Source organism: Microcebus murinus, chromosome 1 (genome assembly GCF_040939455.1).
Source record: "Microcebus murinus isolate Inina chromosome 1, M.murinus_Inina_mat1.0, whole genome shotgun sequence".
Taxonomy (NCBI): domain Eukaryota; kingdom Metazoa; phylum Chordata; class Mammalia; order Primates; family Cheirogaleidae; genus Microcebus; species Microcebus murinus.
Window position 1 is genome coordinate 119422175 of NC_134104.1, and position 16475 is coordinate 119438649.

The 16475-nt window shown below is 39.5% G+C and overlaps 2 protein-coding genes and 1 long non-coding RNA gene across 5 annotated transcripts in view; 1 reads left to right on the forward strand and 2 right to left on the reverse strand.

Moving 5' to 3' along the window:
* The window catches only part of NCK1 (NCK adaptor protein 1), a 93061-nt gene extending 87400 nt beyond the window's left edge, over positions 1–5661 (reverse strand). The window contains exon 1 of one of the 3 annotated variants that reach the window (XM_076005259.1): positions 5526–5661. The gene's annotated coding sequence lies outside the window, so the exon portion shown is untranslated. Of the gene's footprint in view, positions 1–5066; positions 5286–5491 lie in introns of those variants that run through there. The other 2 variants (XM_076005250.1, XM_076005260.1) reach the window with 2 other exon arrangements.
* Positions 5662–5744: 83 nt separating this feature from the next.
* LOC105884064 (uncharacterized) overlaps positions 5745–16475 on the forward strand; it is a 113473-nt gene continuing 102742 nt past the window's right edge. The window contains exon 1 of the long non-coding RNA XR_012920223.1: positions 5745–6028. This is a non-coding gene — a long non-coding RNA (uncharacterized LOC105884064). The remainder of the gene's footprint in view (positions 6029–16475) is intronic.
* The window catches only part of SLC35G2 (solute carrier family 35 member G2), a 32681-nt gene continuing 28040 nt past the window's right edge, over positions 11835–16475 (reverse strand). The window contains exon 2 of the mRNA XM_012787762.2: positions 11835–13282. Coding sequence (XP_012643216.1) covers positions 12026–13264 — 1239 coding nt within the window. The 5' untranslated portion in view covers positions 13265–13282 and the 3' untranslated portion in view covers positions 11835–12025. The remainder of the gene's footprint in view (positions 13283–16475) is intronic.

Below are 16475 nucleotides of genomic sequence, written 5' to 3' on the forward strand. Positions count from 1 at the left end.
TCTGAAGGCAAATTATTTTCAACCTAGAACAGGTACCCAACCAAATCAAGTAAAAAAACCAAAAAAAAAAAAAAAAAAAAGGTTTTCATTAATGTAAGATCTCAATCTTTCACAAGAATCTACTGTGTTACATACACTCCATCAAATAGAGATGTTAAACCAAAAAAATATAATAATAATAATAAAAACACTACACAATTTTCACAGAAAATAAAAGATTTAACACAGGAGAAAGACAAAGGCAGTCACTAGTTTTATGGTAAGTGGACAAATCCCATAAAACTATGTGTCAGTTACAGAGGAGCAGTTCAAGCAGGTTGAAAAACTGCTAAGGACAGCACAATTTTACACCCAGGTATAAGTAACCAAAAGTAGTAAGTATCCATATCCACTAAAAGATTTCCAAATGAATGTTCACAGCAGCTTTATTCACAATAGCTTAAAAGTGGAAACAAACCAAATATAAAAATTTACATCAATGGTAAAAAAATTTTTTAATTGGAATACTACCATCAAAGTACTGTTGCACCCAACATCACGATTAATTTCACAAACACAATGTTAAGCAAAAATAGCCATCCACAAGAGCGTATGATTCCATTTACATCAAGTCTAAGAACAGGCAAAAATAATTTATGGTGATAAAGGTTAAAATAATGATTACTTCGGGGAGCGGAGGGAAAACTGATTGGGAGGGGACACAAAAGAGACTTCTAGAGCACTAGAAATGTTCTATACCTTGATTTGGGTGACAACTATATGGAAGTCTACACTTACAAAAATCCATTGAGCTATACATTTAAATTTGTGCACTTTGCAATAAAAACAATTTAAAGGTACTTTTTTTTAAACAAGTTTTTTAAAAAGAAATTAATGAGATTTTCAATTGAATCCCACAACAGGAACTCAATCAAAAGGAAAAAATGTTCAAGCCTTATACACAAAGATCTTTATTTCAGAGTTATTTATAACAGTGAGCACACGCACACACCCCTGGAAATAAATTTAATAAATGAATGCCATGCCAACTCTGAATCTACTTCTCCAGTGTGACAGAAAAATTGTTATCTGGTGTCTGTTACTAGTAGCCACACTTAATACTAATCAACCTAAAGAAGCCATCTGCCCCAGGAGGAAGAAGATGTTCACAGGCTCTAAGGCAAAAAAAAAAAAAAAAAAAGAGGTTGACTATTTAAGGCCCAAAGAAGAAAGGGATAACAGCAGGAGAGGCAAAAGCCAAATCATACAAGGCCTATAAGGCCTCTTTTAAGAACATGGATAAGAAATTAAAAGAAACAAAAATAAAAGTAACTGGATTTCCCAGGGCCCCACTCAGATGCAGAGGGGTTGTACACTACATATTACAAATGTTTCTAAAAATAGAAAATATTATTCAAGAACATGTAGCACCTAAAAGTGATCAAGCATCTCCAAGGAAAATTTTCCAATGCTTTGTAAAATTAATAAAATGTTTCTGCAGTACAGCTGGAATACTTAAAAAGTTCATGACATATCAAATTCTTGGTTACATCTATTATTTGAGTTGATCTACACAGCAACATGATTTGAAAATATATGCCAAAAATTTTGGAAGACTGATTCTTAAAAAAAAAAAAAGAAAGCCTTTGGAGAAGCATCCTATTCCCTACAGAACTTCCACATACTCTCACTGCTTTGTTTATTCAGTTGATCACCTAAACAAAAGCAAAAACCATTCATACTATATTCACGTCCAATTCAGCAAAACTTAGTACAATTTCAGGAATAAGGAAGAAGAGAATCAGTGTTTCAACAGTTTCGTTCAGCTGATAGTTTAAACAAATAAAAACAAGCAATTATTAACAACCCAAAACTAGATGAAAAACAGACCAAAAGAGTAAGCATTCATTCCCTCCAGAAAGATTTCACCCTGATAGTTTTCCATGCTGTCTCATAGCATTAAACTAAAATGTAAGAAAAAAACTACAAATATGTAAGAAAAATAGCAAGGCAAACCTATGCTACTTCTATTAACAGAAACCTTAGAGTTAAGAGGTGGGGGAAATGGAGAATATATTAAAGCTCTCTAACTCACCAAACAGAACAAATGATTTTTCAAATATTTTGCTCAACAGGCAGATGTACTGCTGATTCTTAACACATGAATAAGATAACAGTAACAAAATGTGAAGTGTTACTTTTCTAACAAAGAGAACATTTTGCTAGATCATTACATTAGTTACTGTGATAAGCCCTCCAGAGATTTCCTCCAAATCACTACACTGTTTTTCATCTATGTTCAAGGGCAGCAAAAATTCATTCCCTTTATCGAGATTCAAACAGACAAACTAAATTCCAGCTGTAAAACCTGTAAGGGATCCAGTTCATGTTCTAGCGGATCACAGGACTCAAATGCAGAAATGACATTATTTTTGTTACTGCTGATAATAAATCTAAAAAGCACAGGAAGACTCCAAATAGACCTTAATTGTTAAAATACTTTATGATGCAAGTCACCAAGGTACCCCTGCCCTCAAGAAGTTTTCAATCTATATGAGAAGGCATAAACACACAAAATGAAAAATAATATAAAGCAAATAATGCAAAATGACCTACATAATGAGAAGTTATATAGTTTCATAAAGAATACACAGAACTTGAGTTAAAAGGTCAAGGTTGAGTCTCAGCTCTGCCCCCATCACTAGATATGTGAATTTTAATATGCAGGTATTCTGTATGTATTTCAGTTTCCCCATCTATAAAATAGAAGGTTGGATTCCAACATTCCTGCAATGATGTTCTATGAAACTGAGATGAGTCTACATAGGATTCAAACCAAGGGAATGGCAAAAACAATAAGAAGTATGGGTTCAAAGGAAAGAAACAACACAAAGAAATGAAGGACCAAAAATGAAACAAACAAAATTTTACTCCATTTGCTAGGTAATTTAGGGGGAAAAAAATTTAAATAGGCCAGACAAGGTGGCTCAGGCCTATATTCCTAGCACTCTGGGATACTGACGCAGGAGGATAGCTTGAGGTCAGAAGTTCAAGACAGCCTTAGCAAGACTGAGACTCGATCTCTACTAAAAACAGAAAAAATTAGCCAGGCATGGTGGTGTACGCCTATAGTCCCAGCTACTGGGAGGCTGAGGAAGGAGAAGCACTTGAGCTCAGGCATTTGAGGTTGCTGTGAGCTAGGCTGATGTCATGGCACTCTAGCCCAACAGAGAGGCAACAGAGAGAGACCCTGTCTCAAAAAGTTATAATAAAGAAAGAAAGGAAGAAAAGGAAAGAAGGAAGATTGATTTAAATAGGCAGCCTATGCATATGCACTCAAAGTCTCAACAGAAACTATAAAAAGGTAGAAAAAGACAAAGTATAATAGACAAAGAGATTGGTTAGGTTAGAGTGGACAGCTCCTATAGAGAAATAATATTGGCATCAGAAAAATAGGTTTTGAGCAGACTGTTAGAAAGAAGGCTATGAATTCTGAACTATACTCTGTAGTAACAGAGAGCTATGCCTGGTTTTTGAACGATGAGGAGTGTTTGAACCATTATTTTAAGATTTAGGCCACAAGCAGAACATACTAAGTAGGGACAAAAAAAAACAGGCAGAAAACTCAGCAAAAGGCTGGCAAGTAGCTTAGAGATAAAAATCACTGGCAACAAGTGGCCATGCATAGAAATAAAACCAAGTTTAGTGTCTCAGTAATTGAAAGCATGGTAATGACACCAAAACAAATTTAGCATATGGAATCAGTTTTGAATGGAAGACTGTAAGTTCTATCTTTGAAACAGTTTAAACTGTGGATCATCCAGACATAACTGTTACCTGAAATCTTTAAATGTCATATTTGGCCCTGTCAGTTGTCCTCCTCAAACAGCACAGCAAAGTATTTATGAGGAACTTGTTAAATGTTCAGTGATTTGAAGAGTTCCCTTCAATTTTATTTATCAACTAATCATTTAATTTTCTGACGTCCATAGAGAACATTTGGTATTTTTCCCTATTATAAAGGTAAGTAAATTGTAAAATTATTAAACTATGTTTTAAAAAACATACTGCATCTGTATTAAGTCAAGTCGTCCTGACAAATGATTTATAACAACAATCACATCAAAACTACCCTGAGCTTTGGAAGGAAAGTTCTCAGAGGTCCAAAAGAAAAATAAACCCAGAGGCCTAAGTATCACTCAATGTCTAACAAAACAGTACGTGTAGGTTTCAACTTTTATTTAGATGGACCGGAAAGCACGGGGAAAACATGGACAAAAAGGCCTAAAGAAATAAGACAAACATTTTTAAATGTAATCCCCAAGTCAAAATGAAAAGAAAGTACCATTAATCAACTAATGCATGTTTTTCAAGTCACTATCAAGGTGTGAATGGGTGCCTATTTAAGAACGGAACATCATCGACAATTACCAAACAAAACTTTCTTCTTGGGTTATTTCTCCATTAACTTTGTGATCTCACCGAAGGTTGAGACTTGAGGCACAGTGACTTCCAAGTGCTGAAGAAATCGTTATGACTGGTTTGTCATAAATCTATCAAAGTAAGATTTTAAAAACGAATACCTCTTGCAACACTTACCGGTTCTGGCCGAAACACTGTGCTTCTCTGCTCCCCACCCAAGATGGGGTTAGAAAATTCTCATTCTTTCCTAACTTCTAATGCTTCTTACCAAATCTAATGGGTAGAATTATTTTCAGGTGACTTCAGTTCATCAGGTCGACATTGAGAGCCTAATGTTACGGTTCTCAGCCCTTCCCAGCTCCCCGACTTTCTAACAGCGAATTTAACTTCTATGGGAACAAATAAGAAAGGTTACAAAGCCAACCTATCGAGATAATTGTTTTACTGGATGCATTACAACTCAAGTCAAAATCTCAAAGCCAAGCAACTCCCGTGCGAGTCTAAAGCGGGTCCAAACCACTGAGGTAACAGCCAGGAACGAGGAAAGCGGCTGGGGGCGGGGTGGGGGGAGGGGCAGAGGGCGCGTCCCGAAGATGTCCACAGGCTGCACAGGGCAGTCTCCCCTCCTCTCGGGGACAGCCCTTCCCTCGATGCCCAGTCCCTACCTTCCCACCCTCGATTACGCCACAACTGGCAACAGGACCGTCTCAGGAGGAAGACTGCCAGGGAAGCGCGCGCGCCACACACTCGACCTCCCAGCCCAGGGGCTGCCGCCGGGGCTCTCCCCGTGACCCGACGCTCCCGGGCTGCGCGGACAGGGAGGCCGCGACGTCGCGCTCCCCGAGGCAGCAGCCCGAAGGTCGCGTGGAGCCGCCGTACAGACGCCCAGGCCCGGCGGAGCGGCATCCGCGCCCCACTCCGGCTCAGCTCCGAGCCGGCAGACGGCGCCCCCGGGGCTAACTTCGCCGGGGAAGAGGAAGCGACGCGGGGAGTAACGGGCTGTGTGCACCGACTGGGGACGGAAACGTTGCCTCTGTGGGTGTGTGTGGGTGTGCGTGTGTGCGCGCGCCTGCCGGCAAGGCCGTCTCACCTTCCCTCTGCCGAGCCCGGCGGCTCCAGCTCACCTGAAGAAGGCACCCGGACGCCGCCGCGGCCGCAGCGATGGCCGTTACGGCACGAGGCCTCGCTCCGCCGCCGCGTAGCTCTCGGGAGAGGGGCGGGGCGCGCGGCGGATCCGCGCGGGCAGGAAACCCGCTCCCGGCCCAATCTGATAGGCTCCGTCGCCCCCCTCCCGGTCCCTCAAGCGACAGCGGTCTGCGCCGCGCCGGGATTGGGCGGGGACACATGTCGATCAAGCAGGCGCTGTGCTGGGTGTGGAGTGAGCTGAGGCTGCGCGGCGGAAGGACTGGGAGAGAGAAGAGGGTGAGAAACGCTGGGCCTGCTGGTGACTGTCTTTGGTTTTGACTCCCCTGCTTCTCCGGCTCGTCACTTTGAGCCTTCCTCCTCAGTGCTGCAGGGGAGACTCCACCGCAAAAATGACTGCGTCCCGCGTTGAGCCCCAACGGCTTTGGGAGTCTCCTCCTGGTTTCTGCACCTGAGGAGGGTCTTCCCAGGTGAAAGTTCTGAGGTGAGGGACGGGGAGCGACAAAGAAAAACAAAAAGACCTGGAAATGGGGACTGGGAGAAAAATGTGAGACGTATGCTTAATTTGAGGAACAAACCAAAATAGTTTTTCGGTTTTCTCCTGAGTCTGAGAGCCCTCTGAGTGCCCTGGTGTGTGGGCAGCCGCCAGTCTCGGCTGCGGGAGTGTCCTGAAGAAGATCCTTTGGAGTGAGGTGTGCCCATCCTTAGGGTCCCAGCCCCGGCCTTCTGCTGAGGCATCAGTAGAAGTTGGTTCACCCCCATGCTGGGGCTGCTGCCCCCCATATAACCTGCCTCCTTCCTTCGTAACCATCTTTGTGGCTCAGGTTAGGTGTCACTTTTCAGGGAAGCCTGCTGAGTTAGAAACACAGGTATTTTCTCCATCTGAGCTATTGAAATGGTTTCTTCGTATCCCTACCTGCATTGTGAACTCCATTAAATCATGAACCATGGTCAGTTTTCCCCAGTGCCTAGCATATGATATATGGTCAGTAAATATCAAGTCATTAATACATTTTCTTTTCCCTTCTCCTTTGATCCCTGATTATAAGTTTCAAGAGTTCATGGTTTTCTGCATTTAAGTTCAAAATTATTCACTTGAGTGCTAATGGACGTATGTGGTTGACCTGCCATATGTAGGATCACAAGGTCGAGCACAAATTATCTGTGCTTTTCTTAGCCTCAAGTTGGCAGCAAAAGTTAGACCATGAAACTGGGCTATAGCTAGCTACTCTGTCTACATTCCATTATTAGTATTCTAAGTAAATAATGCAAGTGAATTTTGAATTTATTCTACAGGTTTAAATAGCTTTGCATATTATATCATGGTTGCTATGGACTGAATTATGCCCCCCTCCAAAATTCATATGCTGAAGCCATAACCACGAATGTGACAGTTTAGATGCTCCTCAGCTTAAAATAGGGTTATGTCTCAATAAATCCATCATAAGTTGAAAATGATTGTAAGTCAAAAAGATATTCAATACACAACCTACAGAGCATCAGCTTATTCAAGCCTGTGTTCGGAACACTCACATTAACCTGCAGTTGGGCAAAATCATCTAACACAAAGCCTATTTATAATAAAGTGTTGAATATCTCATGTAGTTTATTGAATACTGAAAGTGAAAAACAATGGTTGTATTGGCCCTCGAAGTATATGTAGTTTCTACTGACTGCATATGGTTTTCACACCATCATAAATTCAAAAAATCTTAAGTTGGGGACCATATGTATTTGGAGATAGGCCTATTAGGCGGTAATTAAGGTTACATTAGCTCATAAGGGTGGGGCCCTAATCAGATAGGATTCATGTCTGTATAAAAAGAGGCACCAGAGACCTTTGTTTCTCTACCAAGTGAGGACACAGCAAGAAGACAGCCATCTGTAAGCCAGGAAGAGAGCCATAACCCAAAACTGACCATGCTGGCATCTTATCTTAAACTTCCCAGCCTCCAGAACTATGATAAAATAAATTTCTGTTGTTTAAGGCTCCCAATCTGTGGCATTTTGTTATGGGATTCCAAGCTAATACAATGGCTTTCTTATTTGTTGATACATTTTACAAAGTTTATGAATTGAGATATTATATTTTTGAAGAAACCATTGCCTAGAAGTTAAAACTATTTCTCCAAAATCACACAACAAACTGTTAGCAGAACCTGACTCGATCTCATTTCCAGTTATATATTTAACATGTGATGGGGGCAGAAGGTATGAATACAAATACAACAGGTAAAATGCAATCCTAGCCTTCACATAGCAAATACCACTCCCTTAAGTGGGAAAAATTAACCCAGAAAAGATATGCTTAAGTAATAAGTTTAGATTTTATTTTGTAAGGGAATCTGTATTTTGAATGGGCCAACGATCTTCACAAGATTTTGATCCAGATCTCATGACTGCTGTATGTCACCTATTTAAGAAATAAAAGAAGTAGCTGTAAGAAAGAGAGAGGACTTAAATCTGCTTTTTCATAAAAGGATTTTAGTTTTCTGTAAACATGATTTATCCTCTCAATTTTCCTTCTTGAAGCTTCCTCATTATCCATTCTTACCAGGAACTCTTAAGGAAAAAAAAAAAACCTCCAAAAATATATGAAATAGAGTCAAAGAAGAAAAATGAAAAAGGAAAGCATAGAGGGGGAGGGTAGACAGGCAGAAAGTCATGTATGAAATTGTACCAGAAGGAATGGAGTACATGTTTTTATTGGGTAGGAGCTGTTCCTGAACTCCCTTTCACACACTGTCTCCCCAACTTCCTGCATGTGGCAGCTGCTTCCTCTCTTTCAAGGGAACTCAAACCAAAAACAGGAATCATCCTTGCTAATTAGTGCTGAGTGAACTAGGGACTAACCAAAATCAGGTGACAAAATGTAGGTCAAAATTTATGACCTTCTTGCTAGACTTGCGAACTTAAAAAAAAAATGTATGACCTATGGGCAGGGTATGGTGGCTCATGCCTATAATCCCAGCACTTTGGGAGGCCAGGGTGGGAGGATAGCTTGAAGCCAGGACTTCCAGACCAACCTGGGCAACACAGTGAGACTCTGTCTTTACAAAAGATTTTTAAAATTGGTCAGGTGTGGTGGCACACACCTGTAGTCCTAGCTACTTGGGAGGCTGAAGTGAATCCACTTGAATCCAGGAGTTTGAGGTTGCAGTAAGTTATTCTCACACCACTGGACTCCAACCCGGGCAACTAAGTGAGACCCTGTCTCTAAAAAAACAAAGTGAAAAATAAAATGTAAAAAAATATTTATGACATATGAACTAAAGGTGTGTCTTTACATATGGGCAACTAATCTGTCTAGGATAAAAACATGCAGAGGACTCACTTTATTAATCCCAAAGGAAAGAATTTGGGAAGACAAAGGGAAAAATGACCCTCCATGTCTCAAGGCCTTTCCCAGAAACGTATTGATAGCTCATAGTTAGAAATAGAGAAAATGATCTAATTTAGCATCACTGTCAGGCAGGAGTGTTTCAGACAAAAAAAGTCCTACCTACGAACCAGCAAGATGTAACCAATCACAGATTCATCTGTGAGGCATAGAAGTTAGTGGGCCCTAGTAAACTCAATTTAATTTCTGAGTTCAGTATTGTTATGCTTTTATGGGAAATAATTCAGCAAAAATTAACTGAGTCCACTCTGTGGTAGGTACTACAATAGGTACTGGAGATACAAAAATCAGTCCCTACCTTAAAGGAGCTCAACTTAGTGTCAGAGAATAAGATTTAAACAGATACTTGTTACTAATACAGTAAATACAAAAATAGATATGCACAAAGGAGACGTTAAGCCACAGGGGAGGAGAGTTGTGTGGTCAGGCTAGTGAGGCAATTAACTAGGCAAAGAAGAGAAGGGCTTTCAACATAGACGGGCCTGCATAATAAAAAGGCATTAAACAACAATAGAATATTGCTGGAGCAGAAGATGGCTAGAAATGTAAGCGATAGCCAGGTTATAGAAGTCAAGGATCTTAGAGTTTATCCTATAGGCAAGGAGAAGTCATCAAAGGGTTTTCTTTCAGCACTTTAAAGATGTCAGTCTCTTGTTTTCTGGCCTCCATTGTTTCTGCTGATAACCCAGTTTATAATTCTTTTCATTATTTTCGTATATGCCTTATGTCTTTTTCTCTTGCTGCTTTTAAGACTTTACCTTTGTTTATCAGCAGCTACACTGTAATGTTTCTAGGTGTGGTTTTCTTTGTATTTATCCTGCTTAGGGTTTACTTAGTTTCCTGATCTGTGGCTTACTGGGGTTTTTTTGTTTTGTTTTGTTTTCTTGTTTGTTTTTTTTATCAAATTTGAAAGACTTTGGGTCAATATTTCTTCAAATATTTTTTATGGCCCCATTCTCTGTCTCTCTTCTTTTTCTGGAACTACAGTTACACTAATGCTAGACTTCTTAGTACTGAGTACAGGTCATTCAGTCTCTGTCCATTCTTTTTGTTGTTGTTCAAATCTTTTTCTTTCCGTGCTTCCATTTGGATAATTTCTATTGAGAGCCAGTATCTAGTAATCACTGAAAAATCTAAATGTTGCCATTTTCCCAAAGCATAGGCTGTGGATTCCTTTGGGTAAGGTTTGAAGACATAATAGGAAAACAGAAATCACAAGATACTACAACAGAGAGGATTTAGTATTGGGTGAAAAAGCAAAAAAGGGAACACCAAGGTAGTGCCCAGAGGTGATAACTGCAAGGATAACTGCCTAGGGTTAGTGAAAAAGGGGAATCAAGTTTGTACTATCAGGTCTCAGAAATTCAGACAAATGACCTAGCTGAGTTATATCTCAGACCCCTAAAAGGGTGCTCTCCAGCTAGTCCTGCTACTTTTGAAAGGTATGAGGCTGGTTGGGCTTGGGGAGGATGCCAAAAGGAGCTCAAAACTGAAATCAATTGTTGCTGCTGGAGCAAAAAACTTTTGCTTATTGCTGGAATTAAGTGACAGAAACTGCAAGTACACAGAAAGGAGGAAATCCCTTCTGCCTTCTAGTCTCCGTCTAATGCCCCTTATTGGTGGAACCTAGTGAGACACCAGCTGGCATAGGAAAAATGTAATTTGCTGGGTTTGAGCCGTAGCATCACAGAAGAAAATATAGAAGGGTGAATTTGTACCTAAGGGATCATAAATAGCTTAACAGTCGGTACCATATCAACATTTGTTTGTGTTAAATTGGTAAGAAGAGCCCAAATTATACACAAATTAATGCCATCTTATATGCTTTTACAGACTTTTAGGCCCTTCTGAAAAAAATCTCAGGATACCATGTTAATTTTCTGCTATACTATGACACTGCTAGTGTCGTTTTCAGGAGGAGAAAGTACCTTTGCTATAGTTCACAGACCTTGCCACAAAATCATGAACAAGGGCAGCCTTGGAAGAGAATTGCATAATTGAAAATAAGTAGACCCGGCCCCAACATTAGATCTCCCACCATCAAGTACAAAATGGCATGGATTAGGTAAGGCTGGCAAGAATACAGTCTTCTCCCTACCTGCCTCTACTATGTATTTCCTAATATGGTCATAGCAAAGAGAAGACCAATTTCCTGTTCTAACTTTGGACAACAACCCACTGTCATTGAAAAATCTCCTTTCTTTTGTGCAGTGTCTTGCCTCAGCTCAAGATCCCTTATCCAGGCCTATCACCTTTAGTTTTTTTAATGTGATTAGATGACAAAACAGGGCTTACTTGATGTTCAACATTTCACCTGATAGTGTACTTTTCACAAATGAAGATTTTTTTTTTTTTTTGAGACAGAGTCTCACTTTGTTGCCCATGCTAGAGTGAGTGCCGTGGCGTCAGCCTAGCTCACAGCAACCTCAAACTCCTCGGCTCAAGCAATCCTCCTGCCTCAGCCTCCCAAGTAGCTGGAACTACAGGCATGTGCTACCATGCCCAGCTAATTTTTTCTATATATGTATTACTTGGCCAATTAAATTCTTTCTATTTATAGTAGAGACGGGGTCTCGCTCTTGCTCAGGCTGGTTTCGAACTCCTGACCTCGAGCAATCCGCCCGCCTCGGCCTTCCCAGAGTGCTAGGATTACAGGCGTGAGCCACCATGCCCAGCCACAAATGAAGATTTTTGATTATTGAAAGTTTTTGATGAACATTTGTAGAACACTAAGCATGAACATTTTTCTAATTTTTGAACTTTAAGACCACAGAAGTTCCATTGGAAAGGGGTCATTTCTTCAAGTCTTGTGTTCTTTAGTAATGGAAGTTAACATTCTCCTTCTACCGAAATTACCTACAAAGACACCAGTAAAGACACCAGGTTCATGACATATTTCACATATTTAATATTTTTATTTGAATATATTAGAATAGAATAAATTTTTCTGCATCTGTATATATTAATTATATATTATATAACACTCTGTCAATTATACAACACAAAAGACATTTATAAACATTAAAATGGCAGTGTACATATTAATAACTGAACATTAACAAGATAATAATAATCAGTTATTCATTTAATGGGAGAGTCTAGTATTTCCTGATAATCCTGCCTTTTTAAATTCATCCAGTATAGTTTATAGCCAGCAAGGACAAAAACACTAATCATAATGATTACCCCTCCAAAGACATCATAGACACTAGGAAATATGTGCAACACTAAAAGCTGTAAGACCATAGCTACCACAATCTCCAGATGTTGTACTGTGCTAACCAAAGCTGGATGGAATTTGTCCAAGGCATAATAAACTCCTAAGAAGGCTACAGTAGAACAGACACATATAGCAATGAGATAACTCCAGGTTTCTCCATCTAATGGGATGATGGGTTCTTGAAGAACAAACATGGTAGATACTCCCCAGACTGTCCCAGTCCAACCAAAGGTAAACAGTGCAGTCCACATGCTGATCTTCTCCTTGATGGATCTGTACACTATCATAGAAAGAGCAGTGGTCAGTCCAGCCATCACAGTCATGGTATACCCGAAGGCTTCTTTCCAGGCATTTAACAAAGAATTGTCTTCATCAACAATGTTGGGGATCATGACAAGACAAACACCTAAAATGCTGCAAACAACTGTAGCCATGTCAACATAAGCCATTTTCTCATCTACGAGTAAAAAAGCCAAAATGGCACTGAAGACTGTGGTTGTGGCTCTCCACATAGTGGTCCCATTGCTGGGAGGAACTATTGAAAATGATGTATAAGCACAGGTGATAGAAATAACATTGCATACACCATAAAAGAATAGTCGTAATCTGTATCCACTGGGTCCAAAGGGGGCCTCCTGATAGTAACATACAACTAACACAGATAAGACCTGCAAGACAGAACGGATAAAAATCAGTTCTAGAGATGGAACTTTAGAACGATCAGAGACAAGCCTAGTAATAAGAGCTACACATCCATGAGCCAAAGCAGATCCAAACAACACTATCCACATTTTTCGGGACTGAAAAATATTTTTTTCTGCAAAGCTCTGGAATTGTCTAATCTCATTGGTCATTGGGTCTTCTGTTGGTGGCGGTCTGGTATCCACAGCTCCAAAGAAAGTTCTTCCTTTTCTTTTCATTTCGCTCAGCAGACCTTTCTTTGGATTTTCTTCTATAAAATTTCCATAATCTTCATTGATTTCTTCATATCCATCATCCCCAGGCTGGGGATAATGAGAAGTATATTTCACCATCACCGTGTTGGGATGTATTTTCACCCGTTTTTTAACTGGATATTTTTTGGAAGGAGAAGTATCCATTTCTTCAGATAAGCAATTCTATTAAAAAAAAAGACAAATGTACATATTTATTTCATTGAAAATTTAATTTCTATTATAATCATATGCACCAATTCAATGATAGAAGTAGAGGCCTAACAGAACTCTAGAAAAAAATGTAAGCCAGTTGTACATGCCTAGTCCCACCTACTTGGGAGGCTGATGCAAGAAGACTATGAGTTTGAGCTCAGCCTGGGCAAAGGAGTGAGGCCTCCATATCCAAAGGAAAAAAAAATAAAGAAAGAGAGAAAAAAGAAAAGAAAAGGAAAAGAGAAGAGGGAAGGAAGGAAGGAAGGAAGGAAGGAAGGAAGGAAGGAAGGAAGGAAGGAAGGGAGGGAGGGAGGGAGGGAGGGAGGGAGGGAGGGAGGGAGGGAGGGAGGGAGGGAAGGAGGGAAGGAGGGAAGGAGGGAAGGAGGGAAGGGAGGGAAGGGAGGGAAGGAAGGGAGGTGTAATAGGAAAAGATGATGATCTGGCAGTATGTCTCATCAGATATATGGAACTCACTGGAATTGTTTACCCTTTTTGTACTCCTATCTTAGGTCTATCCCTAATACTCATTCTGCCTTTTCTTTCTCATTTGGCTCTATTTCCCATCTTTATATGACAAACTGATATTTTTCTATCATTTCATTCCTATTTGTCTCTCCACCCATCCAACAAGAAAAATGCAAAAAAGTAAACAACTTACATCAAATCTTTCCTTCTCATTATGTCAATTTGTCTATATTATAAATTATAAATGAATAAGTCCAAAGTCTTTTGTACAATCAATTTTGTATAATATCAGAATCTACCTTATATTATAAATTATAGTAATTTATTAGCATTTATTCTGGGCCCCACCTACATTTTGAAACATAAAGATATACTGAAACTAGAAAATAAGTAAAATGAATTTAGTAACACTCATGCATTATTGGTGGGAATGTAAATTGTACAACCTTTCTGATGAGCAATTGGGCAATATATATTAAGATTTTAACTGAAAACTACCCTCTATTCAGCAATACCACTTCTAAGATTTTATGCTAAAGAAATAATCACAAGATGCTTTTTATGTTCTGTATTTTTAAAAAGAAAAAATAAAAATACATATTTATATTTGCTTATATAACAAAGAAATTATTGAAATATACAAAGGAAATTAATAGTGATGTAGTGAGACAGGGAATAAGAATGGGAAAAAACTTTTTGCTATATATTTTTTTACATTTTTATTTTTGAATTGTGATATTGTTCAAAAATTTTTGAACTAATATAAAATGTTCATTTGTTACTTAAGAAAAAGAGAAAGCATACAAAAACTGTGGGAAAAAAGTGTATGCACAATGGAATACTATGTTCTGCATCTTTTAATGATAATGTAGATATTTATTGACATCTAAAGATGTCCACTACATATTATCAAGGGGGGAAAAAGATGAACTTGTTGCAAGAATTAAATAAAATAATGTATATAAAGAATTTGAAGGCCAGGTGCAGTGGCTCACACCTGTAATCCTAGCACTCTGGGAGGCCGAGGAAGGTGGATTGTTTGAGCTCAAGAGTTCGAGACCAGCCTAACCAAGAGCAAGACCCCGTCTCTACTCAAAATATAAAGAAATTAATTGGCCAACTAAAAATATACATAGAAAAAAATTAGCCAGGCATGGTGGCGCATGCCTGGAGACTGAGGCAGGAGGATCCCTTGAGCCCAGGAGTTTGAGGTTGCTGGAGCTAGGCTGATGCCAGGGCACTCTAACCAGGGCAACAGAGTGAGACCCTGTCTCAAAAAAAAAATAATAATAATAATTCAACATAGTACTGGCATATAGTAAACTCTCAATAAATGTTAGCAATAAATTTGGCTTTCTTTCACCTATAATTATCTGATGAACACTGGGTACCTTCTACAATGTTATTCTTTCTTTTAGACCTTTATTTGTTCACTTAGTTTTCTTTCTTTGTTTCCTTCCTTTGAACAATTTCCGATTTCCTTCCCAGAGATTCCTCTCCTTTCCACTAAAAAAACAGAAAAGAAAGAAAATCTTTTTTTTTTTTTTTTTTTGTCCTCATGACTCCCTGGTTCCTTGCCAAAATCTCATCAGTTCTAGTATCTTAAACTATGGCCCAAAAATCAAATCCCATTTTGTTCTTTGACACCATCTGGGTAGCCAAATGTTCTATTCCTATTTACTCCCTTCTCTTCTAAAAGGCACCACCTTCGGTGGGAAGAAGTTATGAAAAAATACCACCCGTGCCTCCAAACCCTTCAGTTTCCTAGCCTGGATGTCCTACTTGCAGTGTGCTATTTCACTCCTCCTCCCATTCTCTCCCTTTGGAGACTATGGAAGGGGATATGGTCTGCCTCTCAGACACCTGCATCTCCCTCATCCGGGCTCTAGCTCTTCCAGTGCATTGGCACAGGAAGGAAGGAAAAGAAAAGGGACTCATGTCTCACATATTGGCTGCTGTTGTGTGTTGACTATTTGCTGTGTAAACCTGAACACCACTTCCCAGTTAATCAAATACTTATCTAAATGTTGCTGTAAAGGGATTTTGCAGATGTGACAAAAAACCCTAATTAGTTGACTTTAAGTTAATTAAAAGAAAGACTATTCTGAGTGGGCCTAACTTAATTGGGTGAGCCCTTCAAAATGGGGTTTAGGCCTTTTTTAAGTTCAGAGATTCCAAACAGTTCATGCCCTTGGGTCTCCAGCCTGTTTGTAATCTTCATTTCCTTACTGCTTGCGGACAATGAGCTTCAGCCTGTGCTCATGGGGTTCCAACCTGCTTTTAATCTTCCCTCCCTGCCTGCCTGACTGTATACTTTAGCCTTGCTAATCCAGTCCCCCAAAAGAACATAAGCCAATTCCTTGTAATAAATCTCCTACTGGTTCTATGTCTCATATTGACTCCTAACTCTGATACATGTTGGAATTCTTTCTTTGCTTGTTATGTTTGTTTCTTTTACCTCTGATAGGACACTCATATCCTCTAGATTAAAAGTATCCAAAAATAGGTTATCTCAGGTGAATTCTGTAGGACCTCCCCAGTGCACAGATCCCTGATGTAGGAGAGCCTTGTACCCTGGGGCTTATAGTCCACAGATTTTTGCCTGCTGGGAAGCTCTCTTGGGCAGGTACCAACACTATTCACTTAGTCCCAGGAACTAGGAAATTTTATTTTAAGAGATAAGAAATTTACGAGTTAG